The 17,132-nt window shown below is 40.3% G+C and overlaps 1 protein-coding gene across 1 annotated transcript in view; it reads left to right on the plus strand.

Moving 5' to 3' along the window:
• The window catches only part of CUNH12orf50 (chromosome unknown C12orf50 homolog), an 89,140-nt gene extending 77,508 nt beyond the window's left edge, over positions 1-11,632 (plus strand). The window contains exons 13-16 of the mRNA XM_061369304.1: positions 3,189-3,275; positions 4,277-4,350; positions 4,932-4,997; positions 11,555-11,632. Coding sequence (XP_061225288.1) covers positions 3,189-3,275; positions 4,277-4,350; positions 4,932-4,997; positions 11,555-11,632 — 305 coding nt within the window. The remainder of the gene's footprint in view (positions 1-3,188; positions 3,276-4,276; positions 4,351-4,931; positions 4,998-11,554) is intronic.
• Positions 11,633-17,132: the final 5,500 nt, after the last annotated feature.

The raw sequence follows: 17,132 nt of genomic DNA on the forward strand, positions 1-17,132 counted from the left end.
GCAGTACACACACAAAGAAATGTAAAGATTTTATGATTGTTTTCATAATTTAAACTTATTTTTCATCTTCAAGAAAAATGTCCTTGGATTGTAATCAAGCTGCTTTTCTTGAATTACATGCAGTGTAAATTTCTGCAATTTATTATTGTTTCTTCACATTATTTCTGTTGGACAGAGCACTGAGTTCATTCTTCCTGCCATTCATGCAGGATGATATTTGGTGACAATCGTTCGACACTGCCCCACACGACATCTTTGTCTCTAAACTGGAGAGACATACATTTAATGAATGGATCAGCCAGTGGATAAAGAATTGGCTGGATGGCTGCACACAGAGAGTTGTGGTCAATGACTCAACATGCAACTGGAGACCAGTAATAAGTGGTGTCCCTCAGGGGTTGGTGTTAGGAATGATCCCTGTTCAACATCTTTGTTGGCGACATGGACGGTGTCCACGTTTGCCAACGGCACTAAGTTATGTGGGTTGGTTGACAAGCTGGAGGGAAGGGGTGCCATCCAGGGGGAGTTGTGGGCCAATGCCAACCTCATGAAGTTCAACATAGCAAAGTGCAAGGTTGCTGGGTCAGGGCAATCCCAGGCACAGCTACAGGTTGGGCAGTGAAGTGATTCAGAGCAGCCCTGCGGAGAAGGACTTCAGGGTATTAGTTGAAAATGAGCCGGAAGAGTGCGCACACACTCAAGAAAGCCAACTGTATCCTGGGCTGCATCAAAAGGAGCGTGACCAGCAGGTCAAAGGAGGTGATCCTGCCCCTCTACTCTGCTCTTGTGAGACCACACTCGGAGTATTGTGTGCAGTTCTGATGTTCTTAACATAAAAAGGACATGGAATTGTTGGAACAAGTCCAGAGGAGGGCCACAAGGATGATAAGGAAGCTTGAGCTGTATGAAGACAGGCGGAAAAAAACTGCAGCTGTTCAGCCTGGAGAAGAGAAGGCTGCATAGAGACCTCATAGCAGCCTTCCAGTATCTGAAGGGGGCTGTGGTGGTTTAAGCCCAGCCAGTTCTAAGTTGCTGGCTGGGCTTAAACCATAATGGGCCTACAAGGATACCAGAGAGGGACTTTTCATCAGGGATGGTAGCAATAGGACAATGGTTTTAAACTTAAATGTTAAGGTTAGATGTGAGGAACTAGTTCTTTGAGGGTCATGAAGCACTGGAACAGGTTGCCCAATTAGTGGTGAATGCTCCATTCCTGGCAGAGTTCAAGGCCAGGCTGGACAGACCCTTGGGTGACATGGTCTACTTTGAGGAGACCCTACCTGTGGCAGAGGGGTTGGAACTAGATGATCTTTAAGGTCCTTTCTAACTCTAACCATTCTGTGATTATATGATTCTATGTTTATATGATTTTTGTCATACCAACAATTACCATTTTTGCTACTGTTTTGTGGTGTGTTTTTTTTTTCAGCAGTTCCTGAGCCATCTGTTCAGAAATGCTCCAAAGGAAAGAACGAGCCTGGCAACAATAGGAGATTTTGGACACAAACGGACATCTACGGTAATACCGCAGTGTTGGGTGTAAACTGAAAATTTCAGTTTTAGTACGGAATTAATAATGTGAATTAATGCAATTAGTCTGGAACTAAGAGAAAACAAGGGTACTTACACATAACATTGCCTTGCATCTAAGTACATTCACAAGCATGGATAAAACAGGAAGACCGAATTATGCATTAGTTTCCTCTAAAAGCAGGTTGCAAATCGTTTGGTAATGGAGGTAAGATACTTTTGCTTGGAGTTCTTATGGCTAACCGTTACCTCATGAATGACGTAACTGTCTATATTTGATTGGGCTATCCACAAATAAAATGGTTTTTGTTTTTAGGCTTGTCTTCCAGCATTAAGTCAACAGTATTATTTTTTTTTCCCTTTTAGGAAGCCACACTGCCAGCCCCAAAGTACAGCCCAGTCACCAAACAAATGGTCAAAGTAACGATGGTGAAACTCCTTCTCTTCCACATGAGAGAGAAACCGGGAGAAAGCCTTACTTCTGTTCTCCAGAACCACGAAGATCAGCATATGTAGTCTACCGTTCTGTCACTGTCACCCAAGAACCAAAGTCCAGCGGACCTAGAGGTGAGTTCCTGCTTCAAAGGGAGGATTCTTAAAATGCCTCTAATACACCTGCCTGTATTGTGCTACAGTCACTATCTGCCTGGAGGTGAGAAATATGAAGATTTGTGTGTAAAGATGAGCAAGAGTAAATTTGATCCAGTGTGACTTTCACAAGTAGGTTGCAGCAGTACACACACAAAGAAATGTAAAGATTTTATGATTGTTTTCATAATTTAAACTTATTTTTCATCTTCAAGAAAAACGTCCTGGGATTGTAATCAAGCTGCTTTTCTTGAATTACATGCAGTGTAAATTTCTGCAATTTATTATTGTTTCTTCACATTATTTCTGTTGGACAGAGCACTGAGTTCATTCTTCCTGCCATTCATGCAGGATGATATTTTCCATCAACTTCTCTCCATCTTGGAAATATGCCCCTATCCTCCTGATCGACCATACTATGTCATAAATTTGGCAGGAGCTGACAGGTGGCATTCCGAGTCCTGGGTCTTCCTTTTTGGGTATCTAGTTTGGATGCAATCATAATTGTACATCTTTTGCTTTATTTTTCATTTTCTAATAGAGCTTCACATAATCAAGTACATAATTTGAAGTTTATGTGCCTTTCTCCCTGCCCTGTCCATCATTACTCTGGAAAATTGCTTGTTTTATCTGTCACTTCATAAAAATTAGTAAATAAAGTATTTCAATAACCCTAAGTTAAAAAGTCATTTCCTCTAAACAGTTTTGGTCACCTATCTTAAACCATGTTGAATCTCCATCTCGAGGTGCCTCCAGGTCTTTCCAGTGAAGGGAACTTCTTTCATATGGAGAAGATCAATAAGGTTAAGGGGAAGGAATCCCAAGATCAGTACTCTATCCCAGGGACTAATAGTTGTGGGGTTTTTCTTTTTGCTTTTAATGTTTGCTTTGATAAAATGTGGACAGATGGGTGCAGAAATTACAGAGAGATCATTCTTAATGTGAAGACTACATCTTATCAAGCTTCCAGGTTAAAAAAGGATACAGCGTGTCTAAAACAAGGTGATCAGCATTATTCTCATAACAGCAACCGTTACCATTTTGGTTACTGGGTTGTTTTTTTTCATCAGTTCCTGAGCCATCTGTTCAGAAATGCTCCAAAGGAAAGAATGAGCCTGGCAAAAATAGGAGATTTTGGACACAAACAGGAAACTATGGTAATACCGCAGCATTGGGTGTAAAGTGAAAATTTCAGGTTTAGTATGGAATAAATAATGTGCATTAATGCACTTAGTCTGGAACTAAGAGAAAACAAGGGTACTTAAGCATAACGTTGCCTTGCATCTAAGTGTGTTCACAAGCAGAGATAAAACAGGAGGACTGAATTATGGATGTGTTTCCTCTAAAAGCAGCTGATGCCTTTTGGAAGATTTTGAGTACAGGAACATGCACTTAGTTAAAGTCCCTGACAACCATGGCAGGGTGTCCTGGGTTCAGCTGTAGCAGTAATTTTTTTCTTTTTCTTAGTATCTGGTGCAGTGCTGTGTTTTTGACTTTCAGCCTGGGAACAACATTGATATCACTGATGTTTTTAGTTCTTGCTAAGTAGTGTTTACTCTGACCAAGGACTTTTGAGTCTCATGCTCTGCCAGGGAGGAAGGGAGGCTGGGAGGAAGCAGAGACAGGACACCTGACCCAAACTAGCCAAAGGAGTATTCAATACTACAGTATGTCATGCCCAGTGTATAAACTGGGGGGAGTTGCCCAGAAGGCCCAGACTGTTGCTCGGGTCAGGCTGGGTATCAGTTGGCGAGTGATAGCAGCAGTGGCTTGTGTTATACCTTAGTTACTGGACTGTTCTTACGTCAACCCATGGGAGTTCCATTTTTTCGATTCTCCTCCTCATCCCTCGTGGAGCTGTGGTTCTGAGCTACCGGCTGGACTTAAACCATGCCTCGCTTGGAAGGTCCTCAGAGCCTCATGGAAAGCCTGCAAGATTACAAAACTCGTTGCAAAGAGAACTAGAGAGAGAGAGATTCTGTACTTAATCCTAGCTTCTCTTTTAGAGGTGCTACAGGACTCACCCAATACATTCATGGGTACTTCAGATAACATAGTATTTGTAATAATGTAGTATCTGATTCACCTGTCAGGCTAAGAAAGTCTTCCCAGAAAGTGCATCTCATATGAGGAAACCATGTCTATGCTCTTCCTACAGACAAACACACTTCAGGATCCTATAATGCACCAACTTCAAGGAAAAGAAATCCACAGGCAAAAACAACCATTCAGGTAACTGCTTGGTAGAGATTCTGACCATCTGGTCTTTTCCCACCTAGAAACCAAAATTTCACAGTAACAAATTCCCCTACCAAATCTCAAAGATTCCAGGCAATGCTGAGCAGTCTGAAAGAACAGTTAAGAGTTGTATTGATTTGCAGACGTGAAATTTGGCCTGTAGAACTAACCCGTGATTCCTAATTTTGGACAGTATTCCTGATCTGAAGGCAAAAAGTGCCTTTAAAGTGAGGAGCTACAGGAGGGGGTTTGACTTGTAGCACTGGACAAAGCACAGCAGAGACACTGCATGACTGTGGTCTATTTGTCTCTGACTGCTTGTGAAGCATCTCCAACAGCCGACCGCTGATCAGCCACGGTCCAAATTCATGAAAGGAATCAGGCTAGTAAACATTCACAGGGTGCCCTGAGGGCCCAAAATTAATAGATTTTACAGCTGAGCAGAAAGCAGAGAAGACAACTTGACCTTGTCTCCTGTGTTGACGGTTTACCACTTAAACTGCTTCTGAAAGAGCGTATAGTTTTGCCTTTTGAAAGTATGCACAAAATGTTCTTTGTTTCTATTTTGACAACAGCACCAAGAAGACATGGAAGTGAACCGAAAAGGAAAACGGTATGAAGACAGGAGGGAGATGAAGAAAGTACTTGAATTCAGAAGAAAAATCTGAATTGAAATAAGAAAATTCTCAAATGTAAAAACCAAAGATGATAATATTGCAAATTCAAATAATAAGATGCAGCAAGTACATGCGATGTGTGAAAACTGTTCAGAAACTTTGAAAGTGTGCCCTGAATTGTCACCTATAAAGTTCATAAATATATTGAAGAAGTTTAATCTGTTAAAAAAGTTTGTTCCGTGAATTAATTTTTGCAAAGCTTTTTAATGTGTAATTAGTATTATGAATAAAAACAATTAGTTTTACTTAGCAATTGCAGAGGACTTAATGTTAATCGCAACAATACTGCCTTCCAGGAAGTAGCTGTTTTGGTGTGAAAACCAGATTCTTATATGGTTTAGTGGTTTGGCTGATGTTCTGGGGCTCAGTCAGAGTTTGATCTTGAGATTTTGCCATTTTAGCAGAGCAGCAGAACTGTGGACATCACTGTAGTACATGATGCCTTGCAGCAATATTTGATACAGTGTATGCCCTAGGCAATTTAAAATCTCAATTCTAAGGGATGCTGTATCCAGTCACATAAGACCTCTTACCCCGCCTCCTCTCTGACAGTGCCGCGAGAGGTTCTCAGATGATCATCCTTTCTGTTTGACAGCAGAATTGAGAAATCGAGTTGCTTCTTGGGGGGAAATCCTGTAAGATCTCAAATGGAGTCACTTTTCTCTGGATGGGATCTGCAGGCTTTTCTGGGCATTGGTCAGATTTGATGTTGGACAATTTGGGGCTGCCAGCATCTGATCTGATCTGATTATCTGTGGTATCCTCCTGGTCTTTTTGGTGTGCTCTCCAAAAAAAGCAGCATCGTAATAGCTGCTTTATAGAATCTGAGCATCATTCCAACTGAGATCATAAAGAAACAGCACCTTCTGGTGCAACGTAACCCACCTCCCCAGCCTGAGAAGCCAACCTACCAAGCCAAAGTCCAAAGAAAATAGTTCTCAAGTCTCTTAACACGCCACTATTCTCAGCAGAGTATCGGGCTAAGTGTCAGACGCAGCTCAAGGGAAAAAAACAGAAATGCAGGAGGAGAATGACTTGGCCTTGAGAGCAATACTTGTCTGATCATGGATTGTTGTGGAAGCAGAGCCTCATGACAGTGTCTATTCCTTTTTCACTGTATCTTCCTTCAGAGAAATTACAGATACAGTTCTCTTTAGTCGTTACTTGCTCAAGCTGGCAGGTCACAGATAGTACGAAACACCTCATCATTGTACAATAAATACACAGTTCAACAATGTATTAACAGTTCCTGTGGGGTGTTTACTACTCTCGGCTGGCATCAGAGGAACAGGAAGGGATCAGTGGGTTGTATGATCAAATCCTTATATCAGATTTTCCTGTAACACCTTCCAAGAGCCACTAGCATAATAAAAATACATGCATGTTTTCCAGATCACAGATGAATTCCCTCTTATGTTCCTTAATCCCCTTCTGCCTGGTTGTCTCTATCATTAGAGCCTCAGGGAGGAGCCAAAGGTACTGGGGGGTATTCATCATTTCATGCAGTGAGTTCCTAAAGATTGCATTTCTGTTTTCATATGCCCACTGCATGACAGATCACCCACACTGGTTTAAACTAACAGTACTTGAAAGTAAGTTCTGAGATAATATGCCAAAGATAAGAGTTGGAGTGCTACTGCAAGAGAGTTGAATTTACCTGAGTATTCTATATGCATGTACATTATCTGCTGCTAAATTGAAAGAAGAAGAAAGATATTTATTGCTTTCACCTTATACATGTTAAAATATGCTACGCTTTTTCTAGATGGTAGTTCTAACAACACACCTAGAATAGGGGAATCATCTTAAACAGTAAACAGATTAACAGAGGTACCACCTGTATTTTATTAATTGTTTGCAAAGATTCCAGCCAGAGATCCTACACTCCTGAATAAACTTATACAGCTGAATTGAAACTGCTAAGTCCCAGCATCTTAGCAGCACTGGTATCTTAAATAAGCTGTTTATTAATTGAGGTGGAAAAGTCCATCTCTAGTCAACATCCAAACATGAAAAAAATTGGTTGTAAAATAAAAACAAAATGAAACTTCCCCAGGAATTATAAAGATTGCCTAAAACCGAAGGATTTTACAATATCCTTCTAATTAAGACATTTGCTTATAAAATATCCCTTGTATAACAATGCTTTATGTAAATTCATAATTTATTTTTAAAAACGGCTGTCGATTATTTAACTATCTCTGCAGTCACTAGGGGTCAGTGCAGCCACAGGAGTGGGCTAGAACAACGCCCAGGAGCGAACTTTTAATTAGCGTGAGCTTCATTCCAGCTCTTCAGAGCTTAAGCCTCCCTGCAGTGTTCTGTGATAGCTTTATGTTAAGAGAAAAGGGTGGAGTAGGCTTGTTATGCTTCCTAATTCAGGGGGGCGGTACAACAACCTGTAATTAAAGTTACTAAATGGCTATGGTCAGTCTCTGAGAATACAGGCATGATGTCACCCTACTTCTCCCTGTTCCTACAGGCTTTCCAAAAGGCATTTCTGTTACCTGTTGATCTGGACAGCCCTCAGCACAACTTCTTCTCAGGGAAATAGTCTTTCAAAAGAGGTGTTCATAGACTGAGAGCCTCCTTTAACCTTTAAAGTCTGGAAACCTTTTAGATAATTTTATGTATCTTTTCACGTTATGGTTTTTGGTTTGGTTTTGTTTTTACAGGTGAAGATAATAATAGAAACGTTATTATGATATGAAATATTTGAGACACCCATTATGCGTCAAACACAAGGGAATCCCTCCTGCTTCTTTCCTCTTTTTGAATTACTAAGAAAAAAGTAATTAGGCATAACTAAATATTTAAATGTCTTTCAAAGTTGATATCCTTGTTGTTGCTGTTCCTACATGATGAATTTTTATTAATGGTTTCCACTGTACGGATAAATATGCTGCTTACAGCTTTACAACTCTTTCTGCCCCCCAGGAGAATCTGCAGATCAGATCTTGAAGATTATTCTGCCTTACAGGAGTATGCACCAAGCACAACGTAATCTGACATGACCCATGGTAATTCTATTGATTTCAGCACAACTATTCCTGGTTTTAAACCCAAGTGTATTTTGAGCGATCACAGCAGAGTGACCTCCAAGGTTTTCATTGCAGCACACATTGCAGCCTGCCAAATTGGTATTGCTCTTGGAGATAAATGAAAGCATATAATGCAGCAAGACTTTAATTTTCAAAGCAAAATTTGCAGACTGGGCAAATATAGTAGAGGATTGCAGGAGAAGCAATAAATTATGGAAAAGTGACAACCAGTTGCAAGTTAGATAAAACATGCTTTGAACCAGCTTTTTCAGTTGGTAGGTGCCAATCAAAACCTTTGTTCTTTTGGCATAGGGAGAACCTTATGGTGAAGACAGAAGACATAAATAGCTTGTGCTCAAAAGTACCGTATCATTAACATTAAGAAATCAAATATTTATTTGGGGGGATTATTCATTTTACTCCATTATGTTTACATCTGCAGGTCTTTCTCGTGGGTGAAAGCAGAAGTCAAGAGGAATAGTGCCAGTACAGCTTGGACATGTGAACTGCTGAAACAGACACTAATGTCACTGCCAGCAGTCAAGAGAAGTCTTGAGGTCGTTAAAGAACCAAAACGGAATAGTTTGTGGCTGTATTTTTGTGGCCAGTATAGGGAATTATAACCAAAATATTTTTCAAATTGCTTAAAATTTAATCTTTGGGAGAGGGAGTTTCCCAGTGTTTTCTAAAGTGGCAATCATGTATTCCTTAGTGAAAAAAAAGTACAAAATGGTGCTCTGAGATTCCTGGTATACTAACAGCGAAATTTCCTTCCAGTAAGGCAGCTGCAATGTTTCAAGTCTGGAAACTGGCAGATGCTTAGCATTTCTTACCTTAAGGCCACAGATACCTATTGTTTAAGGCATTAGAAAAACAGCCAGTGTAGCTTGACATGAAGTTGCTGTAGAATAAATAGCCACAAAAGTTGAACTCTCCTGATTTACAAATGTTTTATTTGCCCTAGAGTGCCCTGAGCTATTTTAAAGTGACACACCTCAAGGACTCACAGGAGACTTCCCTCCCCTTATTCCAGCATGATTAATCCAATATTTGATTTACTGGAAAACTGTTTCAAAAGCCATTATTTGAAAATCCTTTGAATAGTATATACACTAATGTTATTTAAAAGTCAAGGAATAGCAGTGGGCAAGATCTACTCTACTACACTAGCAACCACTTTTTATTAGGGTAAATAATTGAAATAAGTTTTAATTTACCAAGTCATGTCATTCATCTCTCAAGAATTTCATACATGACTCTCATCAGAGCTGCTCTAGACAAAACCAATCTCTTAAGTCCCATGTAAGCTCCAGGCAAACAGTAGCAAAGAGGTAATGTTCTGAAAAGCAGGTTTCCTGATTTTTATTTTTTTTAAATGTACACTATTTTGCTGTTGATAGAAGTAGTATTTACCACATTACATGGCTTGTTTCAGTGATCTTGTAACGTAAATTCTTAAACTGTACCTTTTTCTTCTTAGAACCTACAACTGGCAATGCTTAGAATTTGTAGTCACTGCATGTGTAGGATATTTATGCTGATTGAAACTCTACAAGCTCATAAACTATGATTTCTCCAGGCTGATTACCAATCCAGATATACCAATAATCCGTTTCAAGCAGTGACCAAAAGAGGGTGCTTCAGGCAAACTGCAGGCATTTTCAAAGCAGGGAAATGATGAGCAGTACCTGCATTGGAAAGTTTCTTTGTTTAGGAGTCATCTTACGGCTTGAAGTGTGTGATTTTTATTTTCTTTTCAAATATATCTTCCTCCTGTCTAATATAACTGGAATGGTGAATTCCACAGCTTTTTTTCCCCTGTTGTACTTAACATACTCTTTTATAATCAGATTCAGCTTCTTGATTTTGCTTTCCCTTAGATGATGTGTCCTTTTTCTATAAACAACTAACTACACTGAAGACACACAATTGGTATTTTTTTCTGTTAAAAATTATGACATTTCAAAAATGTTATAATTAAATGTTTCATTTTCTACAAGTTGTGTCATCATGTTCCCCCTTCCTAATACCTCCCCAGTAATTTTTGTGAAATAAAAGCGCTTTGCTTTCTCAGTTCTGAGGAATCTTGCGATGTCACTATACCTGTGTTTCCCTGCAAAGTCAGTTTTCCACAGGCTGTTGTCAGAAAACTGTGAAATAGTAAATTTTTTTTTTTATTTAAGGATAAAGTAGGGTGTTCGCCAGGTTTGGAGTAGAAAGTTGTAACTGTGCGTATTAGAGTGCTCTGGAGAAAAGATGCATTCCCAAGCACTCACAAAGGAAGTTTTTCCTGAAACCTTTGCCATCAATAAGTGGACCTCATGAGGATTTGCTACTGTGTCCTTTCACCTGTCCCGCATAGATGATAATTGCACATCACTGTCCCGATGACCATCACCCTCAGTGAAGCGTGAATTCTGTTCCTGCTCATTCATTTCCAGCTTTCTTATAGACGACATTGAAATGCTTGCTGTCTGAAATGCTGGTGACCACTGCAAAGGCCCGATGATAGATGAGGGAATGACAAGCTTACTCAAACAGCTGCCGCATACTTCTGAGAGGACATCTGCTCTCAACTTTCGCAAATCAGGAAGATGGATTAATAAAATCCTCAGAGTCTCTGCAGTTGCTCTGCCTCTTATTGATCAGACATTGTTTCTAGAGAATGAGGCAACATCCAGCTTGTGGGTTAACGTCCTCAGGACAGGAGATGACTAACAATGGATGCTGGAAGCTCTTTGCATGTGGAGGGGCAGAGTGGAGGCCTTCTGCCAAGAGCAGTACCATGACTTTGTCATTGCTTGACAGCATTTCAGGAGCAACTGTTCAAGATGGTGGTTATCACCCTGGATAGCCTGACTGACCCAACCTGACTACTCAGCAACTGGCCATTTTGAGGTAGATAAATACAAATGAAGACAAAAAAAGCTATCATCAAGGTATCTGTAGCCATTCTCTAGCCCCATTCTTATGGATAGTGTTAATGGGAAACATGACTGAGATCATCAAGACAGTTTCTCACTGGGAGTGCCTGAACTGTTTGGATTCTGCAGGTACCATGCTCTTTCAGTCCAGCACCTAAGCCACAGGAGCAGACCTAAACTGTGAGATCTACCACTAAGTTGCTGTTTGGGTTTGAAGGACTATTCATGCAGGGTCACTGTTGTCTTAGAAGGCTTCTTGGGAAAGACACAGTGCTTCATCCTTTGGCGTCCCCTGGATTCTTGTCTGTAGGTGCCTATTCATCTGCCTTTATGAAGAAGAGTATGCTACTTGAACCACAAAGGTTCATATGTGCTCAAGCCATACTCACGAAATCCTGAGAGACTCCACTTGGGGGGAGCTGCCGGATCCAAGCACAGTGCTGTCAGATCCAAGCTCCTTGAGCACTGGAAATCTTGATTTTTAAATTCTTGGCTGCCCCTAGGGTGGCTTTGCCCTGGAGTTTTGAACATAAATAGTCCCTTGTCTTTTGTCTAGGGGGCTCATGACACAGATGTGTCACAGAAAGTTGAGATCGCAGACAGCCAGCTTGGAGAAAATGAGGCATGTTTCTAATGGGAGAAGAGTTCTTGACAGGCAGAAACCTTGACTGCGATTCCCTTGAAATAAGTTTTTAAAATGATACATTCCCACAAAAGCCTTTTGTTTTGACACGTTCACGATTTCTACCCCAATGAAGCAGTTAGAAAATAACCAGCTCTCCCTAGGTTCCATTTAGTGAATGTATTATTCATGGCACCCTAAATAGTACTTCTCAAAACTGAAATGTCCCAGTCATTTCATTCTCCACATAATCAATGTTTTCCCAAGCCTCTCTTCATTTTTGTTGCCTGTCTGTAAGCTCTTTGCCACATCCTTTTTTTTGACGAAGTAATCAGCACAGAACGGTGATTCAGAGGAATCTCTCTCATTGATTTATATGATGGTGTTCACTTCCAGTATCATTTTCAACATTGCTCTGTCTGCATCCTAATATTCTGTTTGCTCTTTTGATTGATGCCATGTATTGAGCAGACACTGTTACTGAGTTGTTCACAGAAGTATTCAAGTCCTTTTTTCCCCTCTGTGGTTGCAAGTAGTTTAGAGCCCTGTAAGGTAATGTAAGGTGCATTAGTAGGTCAGATTATTCTTCCCAGTGTCTGTCACTATCTGAGCCCTGTGAAACAGACGGGAAGTGGTTCTGCAGTCAGGCTTACCCTGAAGGATCACAGCTTGAAATTTGGTCTGGGACTCTGTGAGCACACTGCACCAGAAGACATCTGGGAGAGAAGTGGAAGAAATGCCTTCCCCACAGAGAACTGTCCTGTCCATCACCAAGTGTGCACCCCCTCTTCCTCTCAGAGTTACACACCTGAGTTGCAAGTTACTAGAGGAGCAAATACTAAGAGGAAGACCACATTTCCATAGTTTTCTCAAAGAACTGTGCTTCAGAAGCCTAGAGTTTACTGCAGACTGCCTGTTGTATGAAGAAATTATTTCCTTGTATTACTTTAAAAATCATTTGATACATAACTGGTCAGCGTTATTGTTTAGGATGAGAACTGGCAAGATGAGTTCCTTCATTTAAATTTCTAACCCCAGTTTCATAAAACTGTCTGTGGTGTTTGCTTAAATGTTCTGTTTTTAAGGGACCTGAAGGCTTCCTGAAAAAATAACCTTTTGGCTGCTGTGGAAATACTCTGTGTCTGGAGCTTTTGTTAATTTTTTATTATGTGCTTTCTAGCGCCAGCTATCTGCTGTGAGATAAGCACACCAACCATTTAAATGAATGAATGTTCTAGATTTCGTTTAATTTCATTTTCTACATCTAGTAGACAACTGCTGAGAGATCAGTTTAACCTCTTGGGCTTTTGCACTGTAACAGTTTGATGCTTGTAAAACAAATAACATGGATTAAAGTAGATTTTTTTTCTAACAGCTGTCTTCCAGCAGGTTCTGAGCTCAATCCTTCCTGCCAGTGGATGCTCATAAGAGAAATTTGTCAGCTACTAAAGCACTGAAGTAGGCATGATTCTTTGCATACATTTATAGCTCAATAGCAACACAACTTATATTTTCAATTTACCTTTCAGTTACTTCTTGGAAAAGCACTGTCCAGGAGAGAACCTGCTCATCCTAACTTGCTCAGTCATGTCCTGGACATATGATAAAAGCAAGTGTCGGAAGAAACTCTTCCTCCTAAAAGACGAGCTTTACACATCCTACTGAATAATGCTCTTGCAAAGGGGTATAAGGGATTCCAGTATCTTAAGGGGGCCTACAAAGATGTTGGAGAGGGACTTTTAATAAAAAATTGTAGCGATAGGACTAGGGGTAATGGGTTTAAACTTAAACAAGGAAAGTTCGGATTGGATATAAGGAAGAAGTTCTTTACTGTGAGGGTCATGAGGCACTGGAACTGATTGCCCAAAGAAGTGGTAAATGCTCCAATCCTGGCGGTGTTCAAGGCCCGGTTGGACAGAGCCTTGGGTGACATGATTTAGCGTAAAGTGTCCCTGCCCATGGCAGGAGGGTTGGAACTTGATGATCTTAAGGTCCTTTCCAGCCATAACTATTCTGCGATACTGTGAAATATGGTATAAATGAGTATTATCTCTGAATAATCTTCTAATGTTAATGGTCAACCCACTAAAAAAAACCCCAAACCCCAGTCTTATGAGCTACCAACACTAAAAACTCAACTAGGGCTCCAGAAATATCAAATTGTTGGTTTATTTTTCTTTCCCAAGGGATGACCAATATTTAAAATGAAGAGGAATCAAATTAACTTCTCTATGACACCTGTGCAAACTCCACTCTTCTCACTGATTTATTAGCAGCACCTTGGCAAACATAGGGCCTACAGTCAGGATTGCGGAGGTGTAGCTTAGCAGATTTTAGCAGATAAGCTTCTTGTCGTGGTTTAAACCCAGTCAGCCACACAGTCTCGCTCACATCCCCCTTCCTCCCCCTGCTCCTGAAGGCATGGAGAGGAGAATCAAAAAGAATGTAACTCCCACAGGCTGAGATAAGAGCAGTCCAGTAACTAAGGTATAACACAAACCACTGCTGCTACCACCATAATAATAATGATAAGGGAAATAACAAGGGGAGAGAATACAACCGCTCACCACCTGCCGACTGACACCCAGCCGTACCCCAGCAGTGATCTCCCTTCCGGGTAACTGCCCCTAGTTCTACATCCTGGGCATGATGTCTGTGGTATGGAATATCTCTTTGGCTAGCTTGGGTCAGGTGTCCTGTCTCTGCTTCCTCCTGGCTTCCCCCCTTCCCTGGCAGAGCATGAGACTCACAAAGTCCTTGGTCAGACTAAACATGACTGAGCAGGAAATGAAAACATTGGTGTTATCAGCACTGTTCCCAGGCTGAAAGTCAAAACCACAGCACTGCACCAGCTACTAAGAAGAAAAAAAATGACTGCTACTGCTGAACCAAGAACACTTGTTAATGAAGCATGAGAAGTGGCGGCATCCTGCTCCGCCTCTCTGCTGTGCTGGGAGGGAGCGCACAACCATTGCTTATTTTGCATAGGTTCTTTTGTAGCTGAATGGAATTTAACTGCAGATGTGTGACAGTGATTGGGTAAATGGTGCCTTCCTTGTAAGGTGACACTTCCCTTATCTTTTTAGGTAAGACAGTGCTTTTCTGCTCCCCTGTTTCTCCTTTCTCACCTGCTCCCAGGATTTTCACTTACAAATGCAGAACAGTTACAGTACTCCCCGGCGCATCAGGAAGGACAGTTGCTTTCGTCCACATCTCAAGAGAAGAGTTTTCTTTGCAGCGTGAGCTGTGAATTAGACAAAAGTAAACTCTAGGTAGGGTAAAAGGCTGCAGCAGTTTACAGTCACTGTCCAAGGCATGATTTGGGGTGTGGAGGTACCCTACAGTCTTGTTTAGGCTAATGGGAAAGAAGTGAGGTCTCAGTGTAACTGCACAAAACCTGTGAGGAGTAAGAAGTGATGAAGATTTAACCTAATTTCTGGAATAAAAAACTGAGGTAGCTATGATAATCAGCATAACTAAAGGGACAGGTGTGGGACGGGTTGAGACAAAGCATGAACCACAGAAGTTATTTAGGAAATGCTGGAGGCAAAATAGCTGAGGAAGACTGATTGTGAGGGAAGAAATTCACTGGATAACTCAAATGGTACACTACCTGACCCTTTGACAACTTCTGCTTCATACAGTACCCAAGCATGAATAGATACTTGGGCTGCCAGGTGGATGTAGCAAAAATGCCTCTGGGAAAGTCCTCATGAGCAGCTGAATCGGAAGCTGGTCAGACATTAAATATGATAAAAGCAGAAGAGCTTTTGAACCTGTTACAGAAGCTGAACGTACCTCCTCTTTCTTAGTACTCTGAATTGCCTTTTCTATTTAGCTTCCCGTCTGTAAGGAATAGGAGCATCCTTCTCTCTGCATACTTATTGTATGGTAGATATCAGTGACCTCTGATTATCAACCCAAATTTACTCCTGTCTACCTAGTATGTGCCACCTGTTTGCACCCAGGGGTTTATTAACACATTTAGATTATATTCTAAGTGCTCTGGTTATAATACTGAACTTAATAATATTGAATATAATATTGTTATGATATTGTTATAATTATCTTGAATAATGTTTGAGACTTGCTGCCCTAACAGAGTTTATGAAACTTTAATTAACTTTGATTAAATAGGGAGGAAAAACATTGAAAATGGGAGGAGGGAAAATCTAACATAAAACCAAGAAAGTAATTGAAAATATGTGCATGATTGAGATGTACAAGACAAGTACTAACAAGTGAGGGAGCTGAAGGAGAACAAGTCAAGAGGATGAGGAAAAATCACTTTGTGAATTTGATGCGAATAGGTGTGATTTTGTGGCCATTCAGTGTGGACGGGATGCTTACAACTACAGCTCATAGCCTGCAAGTGGCTTTTATATGTTACAAAGTTTAAAGTCGGCAAAGCAAAACAAACAAACAAACAAACCAAACAGATAACAACCTGCGGTTTTCAAAGAGCTTTTCCTGGAAATGTGTCTTGAGATTGAGGACTTGCGCGGGTTCTTTGATACTTAATATCAACTGAGTACTTACTGTAACTTGGGAAGGAGGAAGCAGAATTAAGCAAAGGAGGTTGGTTTGATTTGTTTTTTCCCCTTGCAGCTGGCCACCTACTTTATAACAGCGTTTATGGGAACTTTGATATTTTGTTACACTCTTGTTCTTCTTTTGTTCTATAAGTTTCTTGGCAGTCAAAACATTATTTTGCACAAGATGGAAGTAAAAATAGGAAAATATGATGCTAATGTAGCCATTTCTTTTTGGAGCTGGTTTCTTTCTGAAAGAAGATTAAAAACTAGAACAAATCATAGAATGTAGCTATAAAATAAAACAGAAGGTATTGTGGATTTATACTTCTGGGTCTTCAAATTAAAATAAATACCGCCATTATAATTGTTTCATTTGAGCTGCTAAGTAGTGATCAAAGCCTTACTCTTTTCTATCCTCTCCCCTTGATACTCTGTACTGAAGTAGAGAAAACAATGCTATTGTACTTTACCCAACTTTTTATGAATGTCTGCTGTCACCATTGTATCTGTACTTAATAAATAAGAAATCATTTTCATTTTGCCAAAAGAAAACAGTTCAGCAACAATCAAACATTTATTTTGTGGCCAGTCTTCTCTGGCCTTGCCTGATCTTCTCCTCTGAGATGCTGCTATATCTTTGATAAGGTTAAACTCTTAGGTCTTGCAAGATTCTGCCTTTTGTGATCTCAAAGGCAATCATTGTAATTATATTACTTTCTGTCTAGCTTTCACTCTACAAATAAATCACTCATGAGTTGAATGCTGTTATATAACCTCAACTTCAGAGTTAAGTTTAAGAGGATTAAGACTTCAATTTTTATTGCATGATATCCACTTGAGCCAAAAGAATGTGCTGGAGATGGAACCATTAGCTTCAAAGTAGGAAGCTTGTATTTAAACTGTTACAAAATACAGAGTGTGAGAAAATAGACATGTAAATCTGACAGAATTAGAAAGAAAAACCCTAATTAGTGAAG

The sequence above is a fragment of the Neopsephotus bourkii genome, unplaced genomic scaffold (genome assembly GCF_033783945.1).
Source record: "Neopsephotus bourkii isolate Nb327-2 ecotype Australia unplaced genomic scaffold, CSIRO-AGI_Nbou_v1 NB_1493, whole genome shotgun sequence".
NCBI classification, from domain to species: Eukaryota; Metazoa; Chordata; class Aves; order Psittaciformes; family Psittacidae; genus Neopsephotus; species Neopsephotus bourkii.